This window comes from Eulemur rufifrons, chromosome 7 (assembly GCF_041146395.1).
Source record: "Eulemur rufifrons isolate Redbay chromosome 7, OSU_ERuf_1, whole genome shotgun sequence".
Classification (NCBI taxonomy): domain Eukaryota; kingdom Metazoa; phylum Chordata; class Mammalia; order Primates; family Lemuridae; genus Eulemur; species Eulemur rufifrons.
The window spans coordinates 144476719-144499730 of NC_090989.1; the positions used below are offsets into that span (position 1 = coordinate 144476719).

Sequence of the window (23012 nt, forward strand, 5' to 3'; positions counted from 1 at the left end):
CCCACAGAGAGGTTGTGAAGACTGGTGAAGACGGAGCCCCATGACAGGGCTTGACACATCTCCTGCTGCCTTAGGCTCTGCCCAGAGCGGGAGGCAGGTGGGGGGTCTTCTGTACACCTCAGGAAACGCTTTCCCCCTCCACAGCTGGTGGGACCGGGGCAGGCCCCCCTCTGACAGTTGTGGGGCGAGAGAACAGCAGAGGCCGATTCTGTATGCCGCGGGGCTTTTCCTCATTCCATCCAGTCTAAACCAGGAAACTGCAACGAAACCTGAGGCCCAAAGAGCAGGTTTGAATTTAAAATGATCGGATTCCTTGGAGTGCTGCGGTGGAGCATGACAGCACAGGGAAGGCCAGGCCGGGCTCCCGGCCCACAGCCTGCCTCGCTTCTCTCCCTGGCACGCTGGCCCCCCGCGCAGGCCTGTAGGATAGGAGATCCCAGGGTCCCAGGTGCCCAAAGTGTGTTCTGCAACAGGACAGCTGGATGTGCCGACTTCAGGTAGCCACTTGCCCTTGGGTCCTACAAATTCCTCATCCCATGGAGAAGGGAACAGCTGGACAAGGGCTAGAATGAGGACTTCTAAAGCACCAGGCCCAGGGCAGAAAGCCCCTCTTCTTCAGGTCTAGGGGTGACACTGGGGTAGGACTGGACATCTGACCTGTAAACAGCCCCAACACTGACTGGCCAGTGACCCACGAGGTGGCCTGGCATGAAGAGCTGCCCAGAGAGGATGACTGTGGCAGACTGTAATGTCCCAAATTGGCCACCACAACGTTTCCACTCACAGGCTCTTCTGTCACCGTGCCACACCCCTGCAAGGGGTGGGGTCTATTTCTCCTGCCCCTGAACCTAGCTGGGACTTTGTGATTGCCTTGTTATACTCACAGATCCCAGGAGAAGGAGGCATGCCACGCCCTGGGGGGCCACACGGGGAAGCTCCGGGGTTGGTCAGGAAGCTGAGGGAGAAAGGGGGACTATGGCAAGAGCCTTTATTGTGGTTTCTATGGAAAGGAACAGATGAGATGGGGTAAGCAGGTTCAGGATTAGCTGATTTTTTTTTTTAAATAATTTCAGTGAGCTCTCGGGTACAGGAACTGGCCCTGGGGTGACTAGGGCCCTGGAGTGTAAGAGCTTGATGAGGAGGTGGCTGGGAGCATGGGCTCTGGATTGGTGGGTCTGCATATGAAAGACACCCTCACAGGTCTGTTGTGTGCTGTCTCTAGGAATCGGAGCCCTGGAAGGGGGCAGTTGCTCCAGGGTCAACAAAGCCCCAAGATGTCAAAACATCAGAGTACAGAAAATAAACAGCCCAACAACCCAAAGGCCTCAGCGGACAGCCGGCATCAACTGCAGCAGGAGTGGAAGTGAGAAAGGCAGCCTTCAGGTGACTGCAGCTCCCAGACTTCTAGCAGCCCAGGCAGCACCATGTAAAGCAGAGACGAACTGTCCCCACCAAGCCCTGCCCAAACTACAGATTCATAAGCATATAAACATTTTTGTTTTAGAGTCACTAAATTTTGGGGTAATTGTTTATATAACCATAGTAACTTGAAAAATGGTAATGAACTAAGCCAAACAGATTCTCTCTCTCTCTTGAATTTAAACTGGGATAATTAGTGAGTTGCTAACAGGAGGACAAGTGGTTAGACTCAAAGAAAAGCAGTGATGGAAGATGCGGCTGAGTCACATTCTTGACAGATGACTTGTCTGGAGTAACAGGAGTTCGGTCTGAAGTGGCCTTGGTCGCTGAATGGCCCAGTTTCCTGAGGTCAGCTGGTCATCCCTGAGGCCTGCCAGGCGGCGGGTTTCTCCATGGTCTGAGTTGGGTTCCTGTGAGGCCTTGGATGGACAGAGACCCCTACTCCAGGACTCTCATGCTGGTCCTTCCCTGACAGAGTCTCCATTCCCTGCAGCCAAGGCAGCCTCTCACCCCTGGGGACACATGGTCCCCAGCCAGGGCTTGGTGCACAGTCAGCAGGAGGGATGGGTGACACCCACTCCCCTTCATTTCTCCTACCAAGAGCCATCAGGGACTCATAGACACGGCAAATTCTAAAGAGCCTTGTGAACTCTCAAGGTCTCACCAAATCCATGTAGCTAGTATCTTCATTTCTCCAAAACATTTTGCTTTTAATATTTTAAAAATAATTTTTAATGGAATGTCCAGAAATTTTATTTCCTTGGTCCCATCTATAAGCTCAGACCAGGACAGGGGCTCCCTTCTGGTTTGCATTCATTCCAAGGCCTTATGGGCAAAGGACCATCATCTGCATGTTCCTGCCTGAAAAAGTAAGGCCCAGAGAAAGGAAGCCGCTTGCCTGTGGCCTCCTTCTCCACACACCCTAGCCCGGCACTCAAGTCTGGGTCGCAGGGAGTGTCTCCCATGGCCGTGGTAGGATCAGAGGCAGACTGATCTGCCTAGAGGCAGACTGGGTAGACAATGGCAGTTCATTGGCACTAAGAGCCCCTTTTAGGAAGTGGGTTTAGCAGTGTATGTGGGGAGAGGGACAATGTGTATCGGGGCACCTGAGTGTGTGTGCTAAAGGCAATTAAGGAGGAGTGTGTGCATGTGTGTGGAGGAGGGGGGAAGGAGGGGAGAGTGGGGTCAGGACAGACTGATTTATGGTGATGTTATTTTTTTCTCCCTGTATTTCCCCCTCCGGCAGTACCAGAGGAGAGTTCCCAGCCCTCTTGATCCAGGACTCTGGGAAATTTGTGTAAAAAGTAGACATTGCCTGCAAACACTCCTTTGCTCTCATCTGTGATCATGTTTATGAGGGAGGCTCTGAGAACCTGTCCAAGAGCAAGAGGGGAGCTGAAGGGTAGGGTGGTGCTTGTCAGGGTTGGGACCTAGAGGGCCAGAGGGGGAGGGAGGGAGGGAGGAACAGGCAGTGCCAACGTGGAGAAACCAGCCTGGGCAGAGACAGCCTTGTCACGTGTGTGCCTGTGTACTGGCATGTATATGAGCCCATGTACAAATGAGCATGTAGCTGCACGTGCCAAGATGTATGTCTGTGACCAGACCTGCTGGCAGAATGTCTCCTCTGGCGGGCCAGGGCCCCACCCATGCAAGTGGTGCCAGTGAGAGGTGCGGCTATGGCAGCCTCCTGTCACAGCTGATGCCGTAAAGGACTTGAGAAGGCAGCAGGCTTCCCAGATGGGACCACACACACACGCATGTGGACACCTCTAATACACACACAGGCACGCAGTTACGCACACGTGGGTTGGCCCTTCCTCTTTACCAGCAGCCTGGGGGTGACAGGTGGCACAGAACTCACGCCACAGGCTGCCGCCATGTTTGGGTCTGTCTGCCTCAGCTCTGACACAGCCCATGCAGGCACAGGCCAGGGAATAAAGGGGTACCTGTGCCTGGGCCAGAGCCCAGGGCCTGGGGAGCCTGGGTGAGAGAGGCCATAGATGCCAGCAGCCAAGCAAGGGTAGCCCCCACCGGCCTGGTCAGGTGATACTTGGTACCTGAGATATAGGGGACTCATCAAAGGGACAATCCACATGGGCGCCAAAAGTGTGGGGTCCCACCTCAAAGGGCTCAATGGCTCCAGAGTCACCAAACCAACTTGAGACTCTGTGACTCCCTGCCCTTTCAGGAGCGAAAGCCACTTCTGCCAGTGGGCTGAGGGCACACAGGGCTGTCCTGCCTACTCTGCTCCAGGGCATTCCTTTGTGACAGGGATTCAGGATGGGGCCCTGTCCTCCCCCTGACCAGGGTTCTCAGGGAAGACCCAAGCACAGGGCTGTGTCCTCTTTTTGTGCCCAAGTTCTCTGGGTAGGGCAGATTTATAATTTTGGAGGTAGAGGGGAAGTGGCAGGGGCGTCCTTCTCCAGGAAGGCTTCTTGGGTTTCTGAGTACTCTGAGAATGTTCCTTCTCAGCCCCAAGGCCCCAGAGTCTATCTTAGACCAGGCTGTGTTTTGCTTTCAAATTCCCCAAACACTTCCTGACCACCAAACTTATGGCAGCTGTCCTTTTCTCTCTGTGCTCAGGACCCCGGCTGACTGCCCTTCTCTCCTTCACCCGCAGCCAGCAAGCCACTCCACCTTTTCATCTCCCTCGCCAAGACTGGCTTCCATGTGGGGCACATCACTCCAATTCCCCTGCTCTCTACCCACTCCAGACAGGCACACGGGCCCTCACGTTACTGAGCGATTTTCTGCTAATACCCTGGGGAAAGCTGAACAGAAGTACAAATCATGACAGCTAGACAAAGTGGGAGACACAACTAAGCCCACGCAGGCTATGGTATACCCCAAGGAGCTGGCAGGGAGTGAGGCCTTCCAAATCCAGTTGGACACATGGAAAGGGCCTTACAACATGGTGGCCACCAGGGGGCGGGCTACACCTGCTAGACCACCAACCCATTGGGGGGCCTTATTCTAGGGAGTGAAGTGTCTGTAGGTGGGACGGATGCTGTACACAGGCCCCACCTGGAGACAGGTAGAGAGCATCCCTGGGGATGAGGGCAGAGGGAGAAGACAGCTAGGAAGCCCCAGGTATCAGTGGACATAGGCATTTGATTGGAAGAATCCAGGTGAGGTGGGGAGAGAATGTCTTGGCAAGGAAGGATCAGGATGTTGAGGAAGGAAGAAAGGGTGTTGAGGGCAGAAGAATGAGCTGTTGGGGACCCCTTAAGGATGATGTCCTGGGGCAACCGGAGTGGGGAAGACAAGTTACCTCGAGGTGTGAGGACATCCTCCACTTTTCCTAACAACTTGATCCTCTTGGTCGTGGGGAGAGGCAGCTGGAGTTCACACCCTTTCACTACGGACCTTCACCTCCCTGCTTCAGATATGCCACCCGCAGACCACTCCAGCCCAGGCACGTAACCATGATTTGGTCGCATGGATCAACATAGTCTCCACGGTTGCTTAAGCTGGTCTGAGTTCTGACTTCAACCTACCGATCTGAACTGGTTTCTTAAGGGGTACCTGTTGCTTGCTCAAGAAGTAACAATGGCTTCAGATTACCCTCAGATTAAATTCCAAACCCAGCCTCTTCTCCACCATTACATCCTGCTGCTCCTCAGATGCAGCTTGCTCTGGGACACTACGGATGGAAAAGTCCTCTCACTCAGGAACTGAGGGCTCTGAAAATGACTTTGTTAGCATCATCTCCTCTGTGGGGACTCCCTGCACTGCCAGAATAAATTAGTTCTACTCTGTGCCACCCTCTGATTTTCCTCTTCCTCCTCCACTAGGCTGTGAGCCCCTTAAGGGCACTTTGTCTACTGCATTTGGCCCAGGCCCGGCACACTGAAGGCACCTAATACATACCTGGTGTGGGTGTGGCATGGCCTGCCTGGGCTAGCACAGGCCTCTTTGGAGCTGATTTTGGGCTCTGCGCCTGGTTCCCAGTAAGAGAGAAGGGCTGCTGCCTGGAGGAACCTCATCCAGGTCCCAAGGTGACCCCAAGAGCGAGACCTGTGGGCAGGCTCAGGTTTGTATCCATTTGACTAACCACGTGGAATCTCTGCCCAGATCCCACTTTTGCTCCTTTACTAACAGGAGACCTGTCACCCTCAGGCCCACCTCTGAAAGAAGGATCTGGGAAGACTGAGCCAGAGGTACGTGAGTGAAGCTAGAGGCAGAGACACAGACCAAGAGATGAGTCTGAGTAACAAACAAAACTTGAGACAGATGCGTACAGACAGGAGACAGAGCAGAACAAGAAACAGAGCTTGGAGGGGGAGATTCAAAGATGGAGAGCAGGGCAGGGGCATGATGGGGAATGACAGATCCAGACAGCAGCTCACAGGGCCCTCCACTCTGCCGGGCCCCCAAGCTAAGAAACTTGAGAGGCCGTTTCCTCCTTGCTCATCCCTCACTCCTCAAGCCTGACCAATAGGCAAGACTCGTCCAACCTCCTTTCAGAATGTATCTGGAATCTCACTAGCTCTCTCCATCTCCACAGCTACTATCGTCTCCTTTCTGTATTAATGCAACATCTTCTATGGGGGTTTCTCTGCCTCTTGCACTGCCTCAGACCCAATCTGTTAGTCAGCAGGAATTTTCTAAACACGTATCTGATTATGTCATTCCCACAGCCCCCAAAATAGAATCCAAATGTCTTTCCTGGTTTCTAAGGCTTTGCGTGATCGGAGCCCTGCTCAGCACCAGAGCTCTAAGCCCCAGCCACTGTAGACTTTTCCCAGAGCCTGCTCTTCCTTGCTTCTAAGCCGGGGAACATGCTGCTGATCCTTCTACCTGGAACACCCATTCTGTACTGCCCCTCCCCAGGTAACCTTTGCTCAAATCAGCATCTTGCTTTGATCTCAATGCCCCGTGTTCCTTCCTCAGGGGCAGCCTCTCCCTATCTTCACCCCTCACCCAGCACTCCCAGAGCAGTCTTCCCCAGCCCCCACCTTTGAGTCCAAGTGTCCCCTCCCACACTAGAGCTCTATGAGAGATCCAGCCTAGGCTGCCCTTGCCAGTTTCTTCCATCTTCTTATTTGCTCCTGTCCGTGGCCCCTTGGGGTTGTGCTTCACAGCCTTGGGTCCCCCTACCCTTGGCATCCCAATCTCTGCTCCCTTGCTCTTTGCAGCATTTTCTTTCTAGGGTCATAGTCTTTCTTTTATTTTCCATTTGTCTTTTCTAAAAAAAAAAAAAAAATCTTATCCACTACTTTTCTATTTAAAGAGTTATATTTAAATAAAAAATAATTTGAACATTAAACCTGCCCTTGTACAGGTGGTACACAGACACTGTTTGGTGGGAGTTCTGAAAATATGATATCCACCACACTTTGGTCCTCTGTCCAGATTCCCTTGGACCCCTATTTTAGTTTCTGGACATCCCTCTCTGGGGCTTGATGTGCTTTGGCCTCCAATGGCTGGCACTCGTCCTCGGGTCACTGGGGCTGCTTTGCTCACATTCACAGATAGCCCCAAAGTACCTTGAGGCTTAAGGACCACCAGGACAGCCCTTGGCTATGATTGACTTTTGTAAGAGAATAATAGCTCCATTCGCTAATCCTCATTTTGGACAACTCTGAGATCCCCAGTGTCCAGAACAGAACCTTGCACATAAAAGGCACTCATTAAAAGTTGAATGAACAAATGTAGCCAAATTTTTCAATCTTATCCTTTGTGATTTGTGGAGTTTCTGTCACTCTTTGACCTTTCTCATCCAGGATCAAAAAGCACTTACCCATATTTGTTTTTTAATATTTATTTGATCTATCTTGAATATGCTGTAAGGACTGAGGTGAAGATATATTTTTATGGCTGATCAGTTGTCCCAACAATTCTTGAATCTTTCCTTCATCTGTAAAACCAAGATGCTGTGTTACCGAAGACTTTTTCAGTGAAGTATTATGCAATCATTTATAATGTTAGTTATAGTGATTATGTTATCACTTGGAAAAACGCTAACCTTACAATTTTAACTATTTCTTATAGCTACATAAAAATTATGTCAGCATATACGCAAGGACAGGGAGAAATGGAGGAAATTAGAGATTGATTTAAGAATGGTGATAGGGGCTGGGCAAGGTAGCTGACACCTGTAATCCTAACACTCTGGGAGACCGAAATGGGAGGATTGCTTGAGCTCAGAAGTCGGAGACCAGCCTGAGCAAGAGTGAGACCCCGTCTATATGAAAAATAGTAAAAATTAGCCGGGTGTGGTGGTGCACCTGTAGTCCCAGGTACTTGGGAGGCTGAGGCAAGAGGATCATTTGAGCCCAGGCGTCTGAGGTTGCTGTGAGCTAGGCTGATGCCATGGATGGCACCCTAGTCTGGGCAATAGAGTAAGACTCTGTCTCAAAAAAAAAAAAAAAAGAATGATGATAGGGTTATGGGTGATATATTTCTATTAATATTTATGAAATAATAAATTGAACATTTAAATGAATCAAATATTTTATTTCTATTACTATCTATGAAATAAATAAATTGAATATTTAAATAAACAGCATATGGGAGGAGCAAGGACATAAAAGATAATAAGTTGCTTTCTTGAGCCTTAGCTAAGTGAACAGAACCTCTGGAAGTATCCCCCCATCCCCCCCAAAACGGATCCAGCCCTCAAGCATGTGAACCAATGAGTCCAAATGCTCCCACGACCTCCCATCAGTCCTCACTGCTGGACTATTCGGGATGCTTCATCAACCAGGCAGCAGAGATGCCGACCTCTGCAGTTATATACCAAAAACTGTAGGAGAACCATATCCCCAGGCCCTCCCCGCACATCTACGTCTGGAAGATCCTTCTCTGACCCCTTAGAATTCAGTAGTTGTTTTCAATTGAATTCAGAGAATATTGAGTTCACCAGGCCCCAGGCCAGCCCTCATAACAAATGTGGAGAGCATTAGAAGTTGGAACAAGGGAAGTCCTGGGTGCAATGAGGCCCTAATCTGGTCCATACTTGGGAGGATTAGGGAAGGCATGCCTGGGAGCCTGGGCTACTTACAGTAGGGATTGCCTTTTTAACCAAAATGGCATTTCACTTCCACCTGCAGCCCCAGGCGACTCACTAAGGTCCCACAGGTGCCCTTAGGAAAGCAGCTACTCAACTGTGAGCACACCCCAAGGGCAAGTGGCACCACCAAGACTAAGGCCACTCGAGGTCCTCGATGTTGGGGCAAAATGCGCACCTCTTGTCTAACAGCTACTTTTTACAGCGGCTCCCCTGAAGCTGGCTTTCCCACCTGCCTCAGCCACAGGAGCCCTTTCCCAGGGCTTTCTCCCACTCCTGGCTCCCCCAGGTACAGAGACCAGCAAGGACCGCAGGCCGACCGCGCCAGTGGCGCTTCCGGAAGTGTTCTTTAAAACTTTGGGGAGATAGCCGACCTGGTCGCATCCAGCCTCAAGTTCCATAGGATGCAGAGAAGTGAGAAAAGTCCAATTGCCGTAGCCTCCAGAAAGCCACGGGGGGGGGGGGGGGGTAGAGGGGGGGCCGGACCTGCCTGCAAGGCCCAAAGTGCGCGCGCAACACGGCGGGCGGAGGCAAGGCGCACTTAGCCACAGGCCGCCCACCGAGCCCTGCCCACCTACGCCACGCTCCGCAGGCCCTCCCAAACCCACATGATTGGTGGAGAGCGCGCGCGAGTGCTCCCGTCCCGCCCCAAGACCCACCTCCCCGCAGTACTGCCCCGCCCCCTGGTTTACAGAGCTGCGAAAGTGGCCTGCAAGTTGGAAACGGAGGGCGCGGGCGCCAAAGGGCTCCGACTCTTCGAGGCTGAGGGGGCACTTTCCCGTCTTGCCCACGCTCTGGCTGTCGCCCCAGGCCTGACAGTGGCCGGCTGCCTTGCACAAGCACAGTCTAAGCCCATCTCTGCCGGCCACTGGCCTCCTCCGCTCCCCCGCCCTCAAAGCACTCCCCGACCCCCTTGCTGCAGAGCACCCGGAAATGCCCATTGTACAGGCTCCCCTCGGCGTCGACACCCTCATGTGCCAGGTGGTTGGTCCGGATCCGCCGCCCGCCCGCATGCTCTGGGGCCGAATGCTGATGCGGGTGCCTCCGGCACCCGCACGCCTTGAGCCTCTCGCCCACTTCGCCGAGTGCCTCTCTGCGCAGACCACTACTCACTCCCGCTCACTCCTAAGCCCCTCAAACCAGAACCCCTCCGCAGTCCCGCGCACTCCTGGGTCCCTCCGAACCTATCCAATACTCTGGCTCTTCATCCCACCAGCGCCCCAGCCGGACCCCTCCGCGGGCCGCCTCGGTGTAAGGACCACTCCTTAGCAGCCCCCACCTCCACACACCGCTGCCCTCCGCGCCCACAAACCAGACTCCTCGGTTACGGCGCCGGGACACTCCTCACCCTGTACCTTCCCTGAGACACCCTCACAGCACCCATCCTGCCCAATCCCACACGTCTACTCCCTTCTGCCTCCTCAGGCCCCCTCCTCACTCCTGCCTCCATGCGATCCCTTCTCGGCCCCCGGGCCCCCACACTGCACACCCCTCCGAATCCTATCCCTACACCTGCGGGTCCCTGCTTAGCCCTCCCACGCGCCTCACCCCACCCATCTGCCCCAGACTCCTCCCCACATCCCTCACACCCCAGGCCCCCGGGACACCCCTCACATCTACCACCAGAACCCCTCTGACAGCCCCTACCCTCCAAGCCTTCACCCCAATCAACTGCTCAAGACACCCCCCCGCCACGCGGACGCCCCCCCTCCCCACCGCCCTCCACTCACCACCTCCGTGTCGGCCCCGCACCCCTCTCCCCCCGGGCGAGCGGGCAGCGCCGGCGGCGGCGGAGGCCTGTCCCCGGGCCGGGACACACCCACCCGCCAGCCCTCCTTCTTTCCCTCCCTTCCTCCCTCCTTCCCTCCCTCTCTCCCGCCCTCCCGCCCTCGCTCGTCGCTTGCTCCTTCCCCCTCGCCAGCCCGCCCGCTCCCGCTTCCAGCGGCGCCGGGCCTCCCGCTCCGCCTCCCCGTGCGCGGCTCTCCCGGGCGCGGCTCCGGGGTTCATGGTGACGAGGCGGCGGCCGCTCGAGCCTAGCGGCGGCGGCGGCGGGAGCTGGGGCGCGGGCCCGGGCCGCCTCTCCCAGAGCGCGGGGCCGGGCGGCGGGCGCGCCCAGGCGGCGGCTGCGAGCGCCCCCCCGCGCCGCGCCCCCGCGCCCCCCGCGCCGCGCCCCCGTGCGCCTGGCTTGCGGGGGGCCGGGCCTGCGGGCGGCCGCCGCGCCGTGCACCCATGGACGGCCCGGCCATCATCACCCAGGTGACCAACCCCAAGGAGGACGAGGGCCGGGCGCCAGGCGCGGGCGAGAAAGGTGAGGGGGGAGAGCGGGCGGGCCGGGCGGCTGCGGGCCGGGGGCGTGTGCACACCCCGCGCCGCTGGAGTTCACTGCCATGCGCCGGCACGGGCCTGGGGGAGGGGTGCACCCGGCCAGGAGGGTGCGTGGGTGTGGGGTGCGCCTGGAGGAGAGAGGCTGCGAGTGTGCGTGTGCTGACTGAGCAAGTGTGAGTGTGCATGCGCTGATGGAGAGGTTGTGAGCGAGAGTGTGGGCACCTAACAAGGAGGTTGTGAGTTTGTGTATGCACGCCCGTCAGCGGAGAAGTGAGCGTGTGTGTACCTGAGAGATTGTGAATGTATTGTGCACCTGAAAGGTTGTGTGTGCACCTATATGTTGCGCGTGCGCAAGTCGGCGGAGCTTGTTAAGAGTGTGTGTGCACCTAACAGGGAGGTTGTGAGTGTGTGTTCTCCTGACAGCCTGTAAGTTTGTGTGTGTACCTTATATAGAGGTCTGTGTGTACCTGACAGAGAGGTTGTGGAGTGTGTGTGCATGAGTGTGAACCTGCAGAGAGGTCGTATGTCTGTTCACTCCTGAAAGAGTTTGTGTGTGTACACCTCCCAGCTGGCGGATGGAATGTGTTGTATCCCTTCACTGGGAGGGTGTATGTATGTATGTGTGTGCTCACATACAGTGAGGCTGTGTGTGCATCTGTGCACGTAACCACTAACCTGTGTATACAGATGTGTGTGCCTGCCTGTGCACCAGACAGAGGCCATGTGTCTGGGTGTATTTAGTTGGTTGTGCAATTGCTGGGGGGGGGGCAGTGCTGAGCCATCCCCCTTCTCCACTCTTAGCTGTTTCAGGGCCACCAGCCTGTTGGGAGGACCTACAAGGCCTGGGCCCAAATAGGCACTTGGGAAGCCCTTATGGTGCCAGGAGTGTCCCCTTCCACAGAGCTGGCCAAAGGCTCAGCCAGGCCAGCACTGTGCTGCTATACCTGGTTTGATCTGGGCACATTTTGACCCCAGCCCCCCTCTTCTGTTTCTTTTTTGCTCTTTTTCTTGGTATCTCTGCCCCCCTTGGAGACTTGATATCCCCCTCTCTTGCATGCCCTGCTTCCTGTGCCTCTAGTCCGGAGGCGTGGACAGACTGTTTTGAAAGGCCAAGGAATATGTCTTGTTTTGTACTGGTGACTACAGCTTGCCTCTTTTCCTGTCATGTGTCTCAAAAACACCTGGGACCAAGGTCAGGTGCAGCCCATCGGGACCTCTGCCCCGTCTCAAAACCTGACCTGGCCACAGCAGACTTTGGGAAAGAGTGAGGTTTCTTTCCATTTGCTACCACCCTTGCTGTACCAGTGGGTGAGGTGTGCACCCCCTACTAGGAAGCTGGGCAGGGGTGAGGGGAATACTCTGCTTCCCAAGCAGCGGCCACTGGGCAAGCCCACCATGAAAATGGAAGGAACCACCAGAGGTACCCTTGGGTTGGGGATTTGTCAACCCATTTGCACTTTTGTAAACCATAAACATTGTATGTTTCTGTGGACTGGATTTCTTTTATATAAAATAAAGAATTCAGAATCTTCCAGGCATGTTACTGTGCCTTGCCAATGGTCTAAAACATCCTGCAAGAGGTTAACTGTCAGTTCCTGGGGCCCTGACTGGGTGTGCCCCCTCAGGGAGGGTTTGGTTGGAGGTACCAAGGAGGTTTGCTGCCTGTGCTCCTTATCAGCTGTGGATTGAGTGCTTTATGTGATGCTTTGCCAGAGAGAATCCACAGCTCTTGTTAGGAGAGGTGTGGCATAAAGCAGGGAAATATTTGTCAGAGCCTCCTACAGCCCTCCTACTGCCCCCCCCCCCCCGCCAACCCCCAGTAGCAGGAGCTTTGCCAACTTTCCCTTTTCCTCTAGCTGCTAGGATTTTTTAAAGCAGAGTCAAGCTATTCAAAATCCAAAACATGTACAAATACTCAAGGATATGCTTGTTCTATTCAACTTGTTTACATTGCTTTTCATGACAATCTTTTATTATCTTTAACAGCCTATTTTGTTTGTTTTCCAGTGTGAGATTGGTTGGTTGTTAACTGATTAGGCCTGGGAATTCCTTACCTGCTGCCATGGGGTGGGGTGTCTGGCTAATAGGTCCCTCTTGCTGAATCATTGAAATCCTACTCATTTTAGGTTTTCACTTTCAAAAATGGAAACGATTTTGGTTATCTATAGTGTGGCAATAAACTTTAGAGCCAAATTTTGGAACAGCTTCTTCAGATTCATAAACCACTAAACAGGTTCAGCAATGTTTCTAGTTTAATTAAGCATGTTGATGTCTTCAGATAGGCACATCAAATTATGTAAAAAATATATTTTGCATAATTTTAATTTGAGATAGATAACCATTTTGTTTTTAACATATTGGGCCTGGAATGTTTTTAAGTTTTTGTGGCAGGAAAGAAACTATTGGTTTTAAATGTTAACTTTCATCATTTATTCTATAAGATAGGAATAATAAGGACTGCCTCTTGGGTGTGACGTGAGGGTTAAAAGAGATGATATATGTTAAGGACTCGGCCTGGTTCACTGGTGTGTAGATTTACAAAGGAAGTACTAAGCACAGGCTGTGGTGTGAGTGGAATTACTTCTTGACACATTGCCACGTGGTGGTGCATCCCTCAGAGATGACTGTCACTGTCAGCCTGGCCTGTCACGAAGATTTATTTCTTATAGTTGTGTTTCATTTGATCGATAGTATAAAGATAAAGAGACAAATTTCCCTGTAAGTTTAACTCAGCCTAGTTTGTGATTTGGAAACTTCCTCTTATAAATCAATAAGAAAATGTCAGACAATATAGCACAAAAGTGGACAGGAGATATGAATAAGGAAATCATAGAGGAGGAAATATGAATGACCAATAAATGTGTGAAGTGACACTCCACTTCACGTGAAACATTTTCATGCATCAGATTGGCTACACATCTAAGTGACTGCCAGTATTCGAAGTAGATAAATGTTTGGGAAATGGCTACTTTTAATGCACTTTTGTGAGAGAATAAAGTGAGTACAGACATTTTAGAGAGTGTTGAATCGGTTAAGAATGCATTTGGCTGCAAGTAACAGAAAACCAGACTCACTGCAGCTTAAACCAATGGTTTATTCTCATATACAAGGCAGTCTGGAGTGGGCTGCTGGTTGCTTTGGTTCAACAGCTCGTTGATATCAGGGCCAGGATCATAGTGGTTCTCTTGGCTTTCCCTCATGTTGTAACATGGCTGCCACCCCACCAAACACCACAGACGCCTTTGGAGCAGGAAAAAGAGACAATGCCAGCCATGTCTATCCCTTTTTTCTGGAAAGCAAAAACATTCCTAGGGACCGCCTAGCAAATTTTTGCTGATGTTTAATTGGCCAGAACTGGGTTACATGGCCACCCCTAGCTTGCAAGCGAGGGTGAGTGAGTTTCCAGCCTCTCCAGCCTTTGTTGTGAGAGGCAGGAGTGGGGAAGATTGGGAATAGGTAGGAACAGGTGTTCAGCCAATCAACAATGTTGACCACATCTTGAATGCTCTTGTTTCATTTCTAAGTTTCTGTCATAGAGAAGTAACCTCATTTGTGCTCAGAGAAACATGTACAGGGATTTTCATTGCTAGCTACATTGCTTGCAATAGCAAAAATTGGAACTATCCTAAGTGTCAACAGGGGGATGGTTAGACTATGGTACATCAGTACTGAATCTGCAAGGCAGGTGGAAAGAATGAGTTAAATTAGATCTAAACGTACTGACATGTAAATTTCCAAGACACTTTAAAGGGGGGAAAAGAATTTGAAGAATGATATAAACAGTATGGTCCTTTCTTTGTTAAAAAAAAAAAAATCACACACATACAAACTGTATATGTCTAGAAATACACAAAAAATAATCTGGAAGGAAATAAACCGAGTGATTATCTCTGGAGAGAGGACTGGGGTGGGAAGTGAGAGAACTTTGCCTTGTTTAAATATTAATGAAATATGCTTGTGTTTTACAGAGGAGTTTTTTTTTAACTAAAAAAAGAAATGTCCCATAGCTCTTTGGAGGGAAATAAATAATTTGAGGGAATTAAACAATAATAAAGCTAAGAAACCTCAATTAATATACAATATTAGCAAGAACATGTCAGTGCTAGCTAAACAGTTAATTGTTTTGTAAGCTAATACATGTACCTGTTGAGATTTTTGCAGGCAAGTTTGTTTGGGCAGATATTTTGGCCCAAGGTGCTAGCTATGTTTCCCCTAAATGTTTGTAACATTTAACATTAACTCAGAAACTTCAACCTTTGGGCTGCTAACAAAATTATAGGCAAGAGAAGCCTCTTAGAAGCAATAATTATTTCAGATGACAGAACAGATTTGAAATAGATTCAGTTTGATTAGCTTTCTTAGATTAAACTTTTTATTTGGAGATAACTATAGATTTACATGCAGTTGTAAGAAATCATGCAGAGATCCTCTATCCCTTCTACCCAGTTTCCTCCAATGTGAACATCTTGCATAACTATAATACAGTATCACAATCAGGATGTTAACATTGATACATAGTCAACATATAGGCCAAGTGAGGTGGCTGATACCTGTAATCCCAGCTCTTTGGGAGGCTGAGGCAGGAGGATCCCTTGAGGCCAGTAGTCGATGCTGGAGTGAGCTATGATCACACCACTGTACTCTAGCTTAGGCCATAGAGCAAGACCCTGTCTCTAAAAAGAAAGAAAAGAAAGGAAAAGAAAAATATATAGAAAAATTTCATCACAAGAGCATGCATGTTGCCCTATATAACCATACCCACTTCCCTCCCATCGCTGCCCCCTGCTTAGCCCATTGACAACCAGTAATCTGTACTCTGTTTCTAAAATTTTATGATTTTAGGGATGTTATCTAAATGGAATCAAGCAGTATGTGATCTTTTGGAATTCCTTTCTTCATTCAGTGTAATTCTCTGGAGATTCATCCAGGTTGTTCCTTGTATTAATAGTTTGTTCTTTTTTATTGCTCAATAGTATTCCATGACATGGATATACCATAGTTTGTTTATTCAGTCTTGGAAGGACATTTGGCTTGTTTCCAGATTTGGCGTATTATGAATAAAGCTGCAGTAAATATTGGCATACATGTTTTTGCGTAAATCTAAGTCTTCAGTTCTCTGGGATAAATGCCCAGGAGTGCAATGGCTGGATCATATGATAGTTGCATGTTTACTTTTTTACGAAACTATTTAATACCAAATTGTTTTCTTGAGTGAATGTACCATTTTACATTCCCACCAGCAATGTATGAGTGATCCAATTTCTCCACATCCTCACCAGCATTAGGTGTTGTCACTATTTTTTTTAATTTTTATTTTGAAATAATTACAGACTCACAAGAAGTTGCAAAAATAATAGAGAAATCCATATATCCATCACCTATTGTCTCCAATGGTAGCATCTTATGTAATTGTATTACATTATCAAAACCAGGAAATTGATGATAGCACAATATAATTAATTAGACTATGGACCTTATTCAAATTTCAGCAGTTTTCACATGAACTGATTTTTTTGTGTATCTTTGCATATAGCTTTGGGCATTTTAAACACATGTTTAGATTCATATAGCCACTATCCAGTCACGCTACAGAACTGTTCTGTCACCAGGAAGGAATTCCCTATTACCCCTTCTTTTACATTTCTTTTTTTTTTTTTATTGATACATAATATTTGTACATATTTATGGGGTGCATGTGATATTTTATTACATGCATAGAATGTGTAATGTTCAGGTCAGACAATTTAGGGTATCCATCACCTTGAGTATTTATCATTTCACTATTTTTTATATTAGCTTATTATGGTTTTAAACTGTATTTCTATGATGGCTAATGATGTTGAACATCTTTTTATGTGCTTATTTTCCTTTTGTATATCTTCTTTGGTGAGATATCCCTTCATGTCTTTTGCCCATATTCTAATCAGATTTTCTTTTTTTTTTTTTTTTTTTTACTGTGAAGTTTTTTTTTTTTTTTTGTTTTGTTTTTTGAGACAGAGTCTCCCTCTGTTGCCCGGACTAGAGTGCCGTGGCATCAGCCTAGCTCACAGCAACCTCAAACTCCTGGGCTCAAGCCATCCTACTGCCTCAGCCTCCCGAGTAGCTGGGACTACAGGCATGTGCCACCATGCCTGGCTAATTTTTCAATATATATTTTTAGCTGTCCAAATCATTTCTTTCTATTTCCTCCTGCACTATCAACATTTAGTAGAGATGGGGTCTTGCTCTTGCTCAGGCTGGTCTTGAACTCCTGAGCTCAAACAATCCGCCCGCCTCGGCTTCCCAGAATGCTAGGATTACAGGTGTGAGCCATACTGTCAAGTTTTGAGAATTCTTTACATAGTGTAGATATTAGTCCTTTTTCAGATGTGTGGTTTGTAGATATTTCTCCTAGTCTATAGCTTGTCTTTTCATCCTCTTTTGCAGAGCAAAAGTTTTAAATTTTGATAAGGTGTAATTTATAAATATTTCATTTTATTGATTGTGCCTTTGGTGTCCAGTATAAGAACTCTGTGCCTAGCACTGATCCCAAATATTTCTCCTATGCTTTTTCCAAAAGTTTTATAGTTTTAAATTTTACATTTAAGTTCATGATCCATTCTGAGTCCATTTTTTTAGCAAGGTGTGAGACTTAGGTTCATTTTTTTGTCTCTGAGTGGGTGTCTAGTTGCTTAAGGTGCATTTGTTGAAAAGGCTATCTATCCTCACTCCTTTGAATTTCTTTTGCATCTTTGTCAAAAATATGCCTTTGTTAAAGTTTGTATGGGTCTGTTTCCAGGTTCTTTATTTTTGTTCCGCTGATCTGTGTGTCTGTTCTTCTGCATGTACCATACAGTCTGGATTATTGTAGCTAAATAGTAAGTCTTGAAATAAAGTAGATTGATCACTCCAACTTTTGTTCTTTTTCAAAATTGTTTCAACTGTTCTAGTTCTGTTGCCTCACCATATAAATGTTACAGTAATCTTATCTACAAACAAAAATCTTCCTGAGATATTGATAGGAATTAAATTAAACCTGTGTATCAATTTGGGAAGAATTGACATCTTTACTGTATTAAGTCTTCTAATCCATGAACATGGTATGTCTCTCCATTTATTTAGATCTCCTTTGATTCTGTCTTCAGGGTTGTAGGGTTTTCAGCATACAAGCCTATTAATATTTTGTTAGATTTACATCTAAGTGTTCTTTTTAAAAAATATTTTTTAATTGACACGTAATAATTGTATATATTCATGGGATGCATAGTGATGTTTCAATACATACAACGCCTAGATGATCAAGCCAAGTGGTGGCACATGCCTGTAATCCCAGCTCCTCAGGAGGCTGAGGTAGGAGGATCACTTGAGCCCAGGAATTTGGCCAGCATAGCAATACCCCATCTCTTAAAAAAAAAAAAAGAAAGAAAGAAATAGTTATAGAGCTATTTAAATTATCTTTTTCATATTGGGTGAATTGTGGCAATTTTTTTTGAGATTTGAACCTTCTTATCTAAGTTGTCAAATTTATGTGTATAAAGTTGTTCAGAATATTATTCCCTTATTATCTTTTTGATGCCTGCAGAATCTATAGTTATATGCCCTGTTTCATTCCTGATATTGGTTTTGTGTCCTGTATCTTATTTTTTTGTTAGTATTGTCAGAGTTTTCTTAACTTTCTTGATCTTTACAAAGAACTAGCTCTTTGTTTCATTGATTTTTTTTTTTATTGCTTTTCTGTTTTCAGCTTTATTGATTTTTATTCTTACCTTTATTTTCTTCCTTCTGCTTGATTTGGATTTATTTTGCTCTTCCTTTTCTAGGTTCTTGGGGGGGGTTTGGATGATAGACTTGAGACTTTCTTTCTTTCCTAATGTATACATTTAGTGCTACAAATATCTCTGTCAGCATTGCCTTAGCTGTGTTCCACAAACATTGATATGTTGTAGTTTCATTTTCATTCAGTTCAATATGTTTTTTAAATAAGCTTTATTTTTTAGAGCAGTTTTAGGTTCACAGCCAATTGAGCAGAAAGTACAGAGTTCCCACGTATTCCCTGACTCCCCATATATATGCACAGCCTCCCCCACTATCAACGTCCCACACTGGAGTGTTATATTTATTATAATCGATGAACCTATATTGACACATCATTATCACCAAAGTCCAAAGTATACATTGGGATTCACACTTTGTGTTATATATTCTATGAGTTTGGACAAATGTACAATGACATGTACCCACCATTATAGCATCATTCAGAATAACTTCACTGCCCTAAAGATCCTTTGTTCTCCATTAATTCATCTCTCCCTCACCCCAATCTCTGACCATCACTAATCTGTTCACTGTCTCCATAGTTTTGTCTTTTCTGGGATGTCATATAACTGGAATCATGCAGTATGTAGCCTTTTCAGATTAGCTTCCTTCACTTAGTACTATGTATTTACATTTCTTCCATGTCTATTCATGGCTTGATAACACATTTCTTTTTAGAGGTGTTTAATATTCCATAGCTTGGATGCACCACAGTTTGTTTATTCACTCATCTACTGAAGGACATCTTGGTTGCTTGTAAGTCTTAACATTTATGAGTAAAGCTGCTATAGACATCTGTGTACAGGTCTTTGTATAGTTTTCAACTCGTTTGGGTAAATACCAAAAGGCATGATTGCTGAATCATATGGTAAGGTATTTAGTTTCATGAGAAACTGCCAAACTGTCTTCCAAAGTGGCAGTACCATGTTTAGTTTTCAGAACTTTAGTTGTGGTATGTCTTGGCATGGATTTCTTTGAGTTTATCCTGTTTTCAATTCATTTAGCTTCTTGGGTTTATGTCTCCTGCCAAATTTGGGAAGTTTTCAGCCATTATTTCCTGGAGGACTTTCTCAACCCTGTCCTTTCTCTTCTTCAGTGACACATTGTTATATCTTTTGTTATAGTTCCATAGGTTTATCAATACTGATTGTTCTTTTTTTTCAGTCTTTTGTCCTCTCTGTTGCTTGAATTGGATAATTTCTGTTGTTCTGTATTTAAGTTCATTGATTTTTCCTTATTTCTCCCATTCTGGCATTGAGCCCACTGAGATTTTTATTTTAATTATCAAATTTTTTAGTTCTAAATTTTCCATTTGATTTTTCTTCATTTCTTTTACTTCTTTGCTGAGACTTTCTATTTCTTTGCTGAGGCTGTTTTCTTCATTTGTTTTAAACATGCCCCAAAGTGCATGTCAAAGCATTTTTATCATGGCTGCTTTAAAATCTTTGTCAGCTAAGTGTAGCATTTTGGTGTTGGCATCTATTGATTGGTGTTTTTTTTTTTTTTTAATTCACTCAGTTTGAGATTTCCTAGCTCTTGGTATAGCATGTGAATTACAGTTGAAACCTAGACATTGTTGTGTTATGTTATGAGACTCTGTGTCTTATTTAAACCTTCTGTTTTAGTTGGCTTTCTCTCACATGCCTCCAGCAGGGAAGGAGAAGCACCATCTTCTTACTGTTAGGTGGGGGTAGATGTCAAGGCTCCCCACTTGGCCTCTTTTGACCTACAACTGGCAGGGAGGGAGTTTCGGCTCCCACATGGCATCTACTAGACTGCAGTGGGAGTGGTCTCATTACCACTGGGTGTGGTGAAAGCCCTGACTCTTCCTTTATCTCCTCTGACACCACCCAGTGGGTGGGGGAGCACCTCACTACAGCTGGGTGAGGGTGGATGTCCAGGCTGGCCATGTGGTCTCCACTGACACCACTGGTAGACGGGGATTCATTACCAGCTTTCAGGGATGAGTGTTCCTGCTTCCTACTTGGCCTTCTTTGATACCGCTCCAGCAGGGGTAGTGGGGTACCTCATTATACCCTTATGAGGATGGAATTCTAGGTACCCATTAGATTTTTGGTGGCGTGGTTGGAGGTGGTGCCACAGGGGCTAGGGAAGGGAGAGAGAGACTGTAGTAGAGCAGCTGTTGTCTGTCTTAACTAGATTTTCCCTTTTCTGGTCCTTTGGTTACAGAGTAGGCTTTTGGTGAGACTCTGCAACTTTTGGTTTTCTCCCATAGCTCGCTTCTTTACCTTCAAGTCTAGGATCTATGGGGCAAAAAGAAAACCCAGAAAAATCACTATCATAATGTTCCTCAGGTCCCAATGTCCCTAACTGATCTGCTTTCTTCTCCCCACCTTTCAGTCTTTTTATGTTTTATATATAATGTCTAGGGTTTCTAGTTGTGCTTAGAGGGGAGAATAGGAAGAAGTATATCTGCTTCATCTTCTTGGAGGCAGAAGTCTCCTGATTAACTTTTAGACCCATCCAAATTAAGTATGTTAAGGGAGACTAGAGTTGGAAAGTTGTCATTTTAAAGGTTTATTTCAATGTTGTGCTAATGACCAATGTAAAAGTCAGATTCAGTTAGTGCTTTCAGAATTTTTATTTTCCCCTAAAAAGAGAAATGATAATGAATTCAGTGTGAAATCAAGTCTAGATCAGTGACAACTGTTACTTAACAAACCTTAACAGGATGCTTTCATAAGCTTTGGCTTTAACGCCCAAATTTTAGCTTCGAGATTATGAATATCCTCATTTAAATCTATTTTTTATCTAATATTCTGTTTGGTTAGCAAGTATGTATAACCTCATATCTTTCATTTTGTTTCTCAGTTACAAAAGCATCCATTTAAGTAAATAGAAATGTCTTCTTGGGGCAAACACAAAGGAGCTTTTCTATGTGATTTAGCACTCATGGCGACCAGACAGGGCTTGCTGGCCAGTGACTGGAGAAGTCTGCTTCCAGTCTAGACCGCCCTGGAAGTGGGTCTGTGGGCTCCGGAAATTTGCCCCAGGCTGTACTTGACTGGGGCATTCCAGATTGGGGAGGAACCCCATTTGGAAGGGCAGGACTGGGTTTTCAGGAGGGACCACATAGCTTCAAGTTTAATTCTGAGGTAAATGACTTTTTCCCTTTTGGTGATGTTGGGGGTGTGGGAAGAGGGGATGTATGAAAGTGCCAGTGGGTTCACCAGGCCTTTCAGCCAGGAACTGGCAGAGGTCAGGAAACAGTCTGGCCACAAATAAGTCTCGATTTAAACATATACACAAACACACAAATGCACACACGGGTTTTTTTCATTTGCTTTCACATAATAATATAGTGCCAAGGCCAGCAGCATCTAGCTACTGAAAAAGGGAATGAAAGGATTCTCTCAAGTAATGTTGAAAATATAATATATACATTAGAACTTACTTTCTAGGTCTTAAATCCTGACTCATTAGACATTTAAAGTTCAATTTTTTAATGACCTTTCTTTTAAAAATTCACTTAAATAGTTCTTTCTCTCCTTTGATCCCTTAACATACATTTTCCTATTTTTTAAAAGCTGGGGATGCATATTCAGTGCTTTAGTTAAAATAAAACTAAGCAAATGTTTGTCTTTATGGCTCTGAAATAGTATCACACAATGGAGCAAAGTCTCGGGAACTGCTGTGGCACCGGATTGGGATGTGGGCATTTTTGTATTTGGAATCAGGACTGAAAACACTGGCGGTATAGTCCTCTGAACCCAGGACCTAATAAACAGTGGTCTTTATGGATGCTAAGGATTATGTAATCACCTAAGTAATAGCTCATTTTGGTTCTGAGTAGCTGCTTCAAGTTAAAAACTGAAAGCTTTCTTTGTGATTATAATTTGTATTAAGGCTATTTGCCAAAATGTTTTAAAATCCTGCTACTTAAAGCACTTTAAAAATTGAAGAGAAGTGGCTTAATATTTGATGACTGATGCTGTTCTTACCTTTCAAAATTAGTACTTAACCTAAGCTTTCAATGTTTCAGGGGTGTCTTATAGAACAGACTGCACCACCTTGTCAACATGGCTTGAATAAATGTAGCCTTTTAGTACCACTAAGAATTTATACTGTACTTTAAATTGTATGTAATCTCTCTCTCTGTATTCTGGTCAAGATTTAGCTTTCATGCTTAGCATATCAGAAATTTGTTTTAAGTATTTGTCTCACTTATGTACAAATCAGAAACCATTGACTTTAATTCCAAGACTTCAGTCAGAGCCATATTTTCTTTCCCATTTTCAAATAAACAGCTGAACATATTCATTTTTGTTTTGGTTAGAACAATACATTTCATGGTGAGAATGTAAATTAGTAAAACCTCTATGGCAAATTGTATGAAGATTTCTCAAAGAGCTAAAAATAGAACTACCATTCAATCCAGCAAGACCAATGCTGGGTATGATCTACCCTAAGGAAAACAAATCATTATATTAAAAAGATACCT

At 46.6% G+C, this 23012-nt stretch overlaps 1 protein-coding gene across 1 annotated transcript in view; it reads left to right on the forward strand.

Moving 5' to 3' along the window:
• Positions 1-10336: 10336 nt before the first annotated feature.
• Positions 10337-23012, forward strand: part of CTDSPL (CTD small phosphatase like) — a 115425-nt gene continuing 102749 nt past the window's right edge. Inside the window, exon 1 of the mRNA XM_069475538.1 lies at positions 10337-10739. Within this exon, the coding sequence (XP_069331639.1) occupies positions 10661-10739 (79 nt within the window). The 5' untranslated portion in view covers positions 10337-10660. The remainder of the gene's footprint in view (positions 10740-23012) is intronic.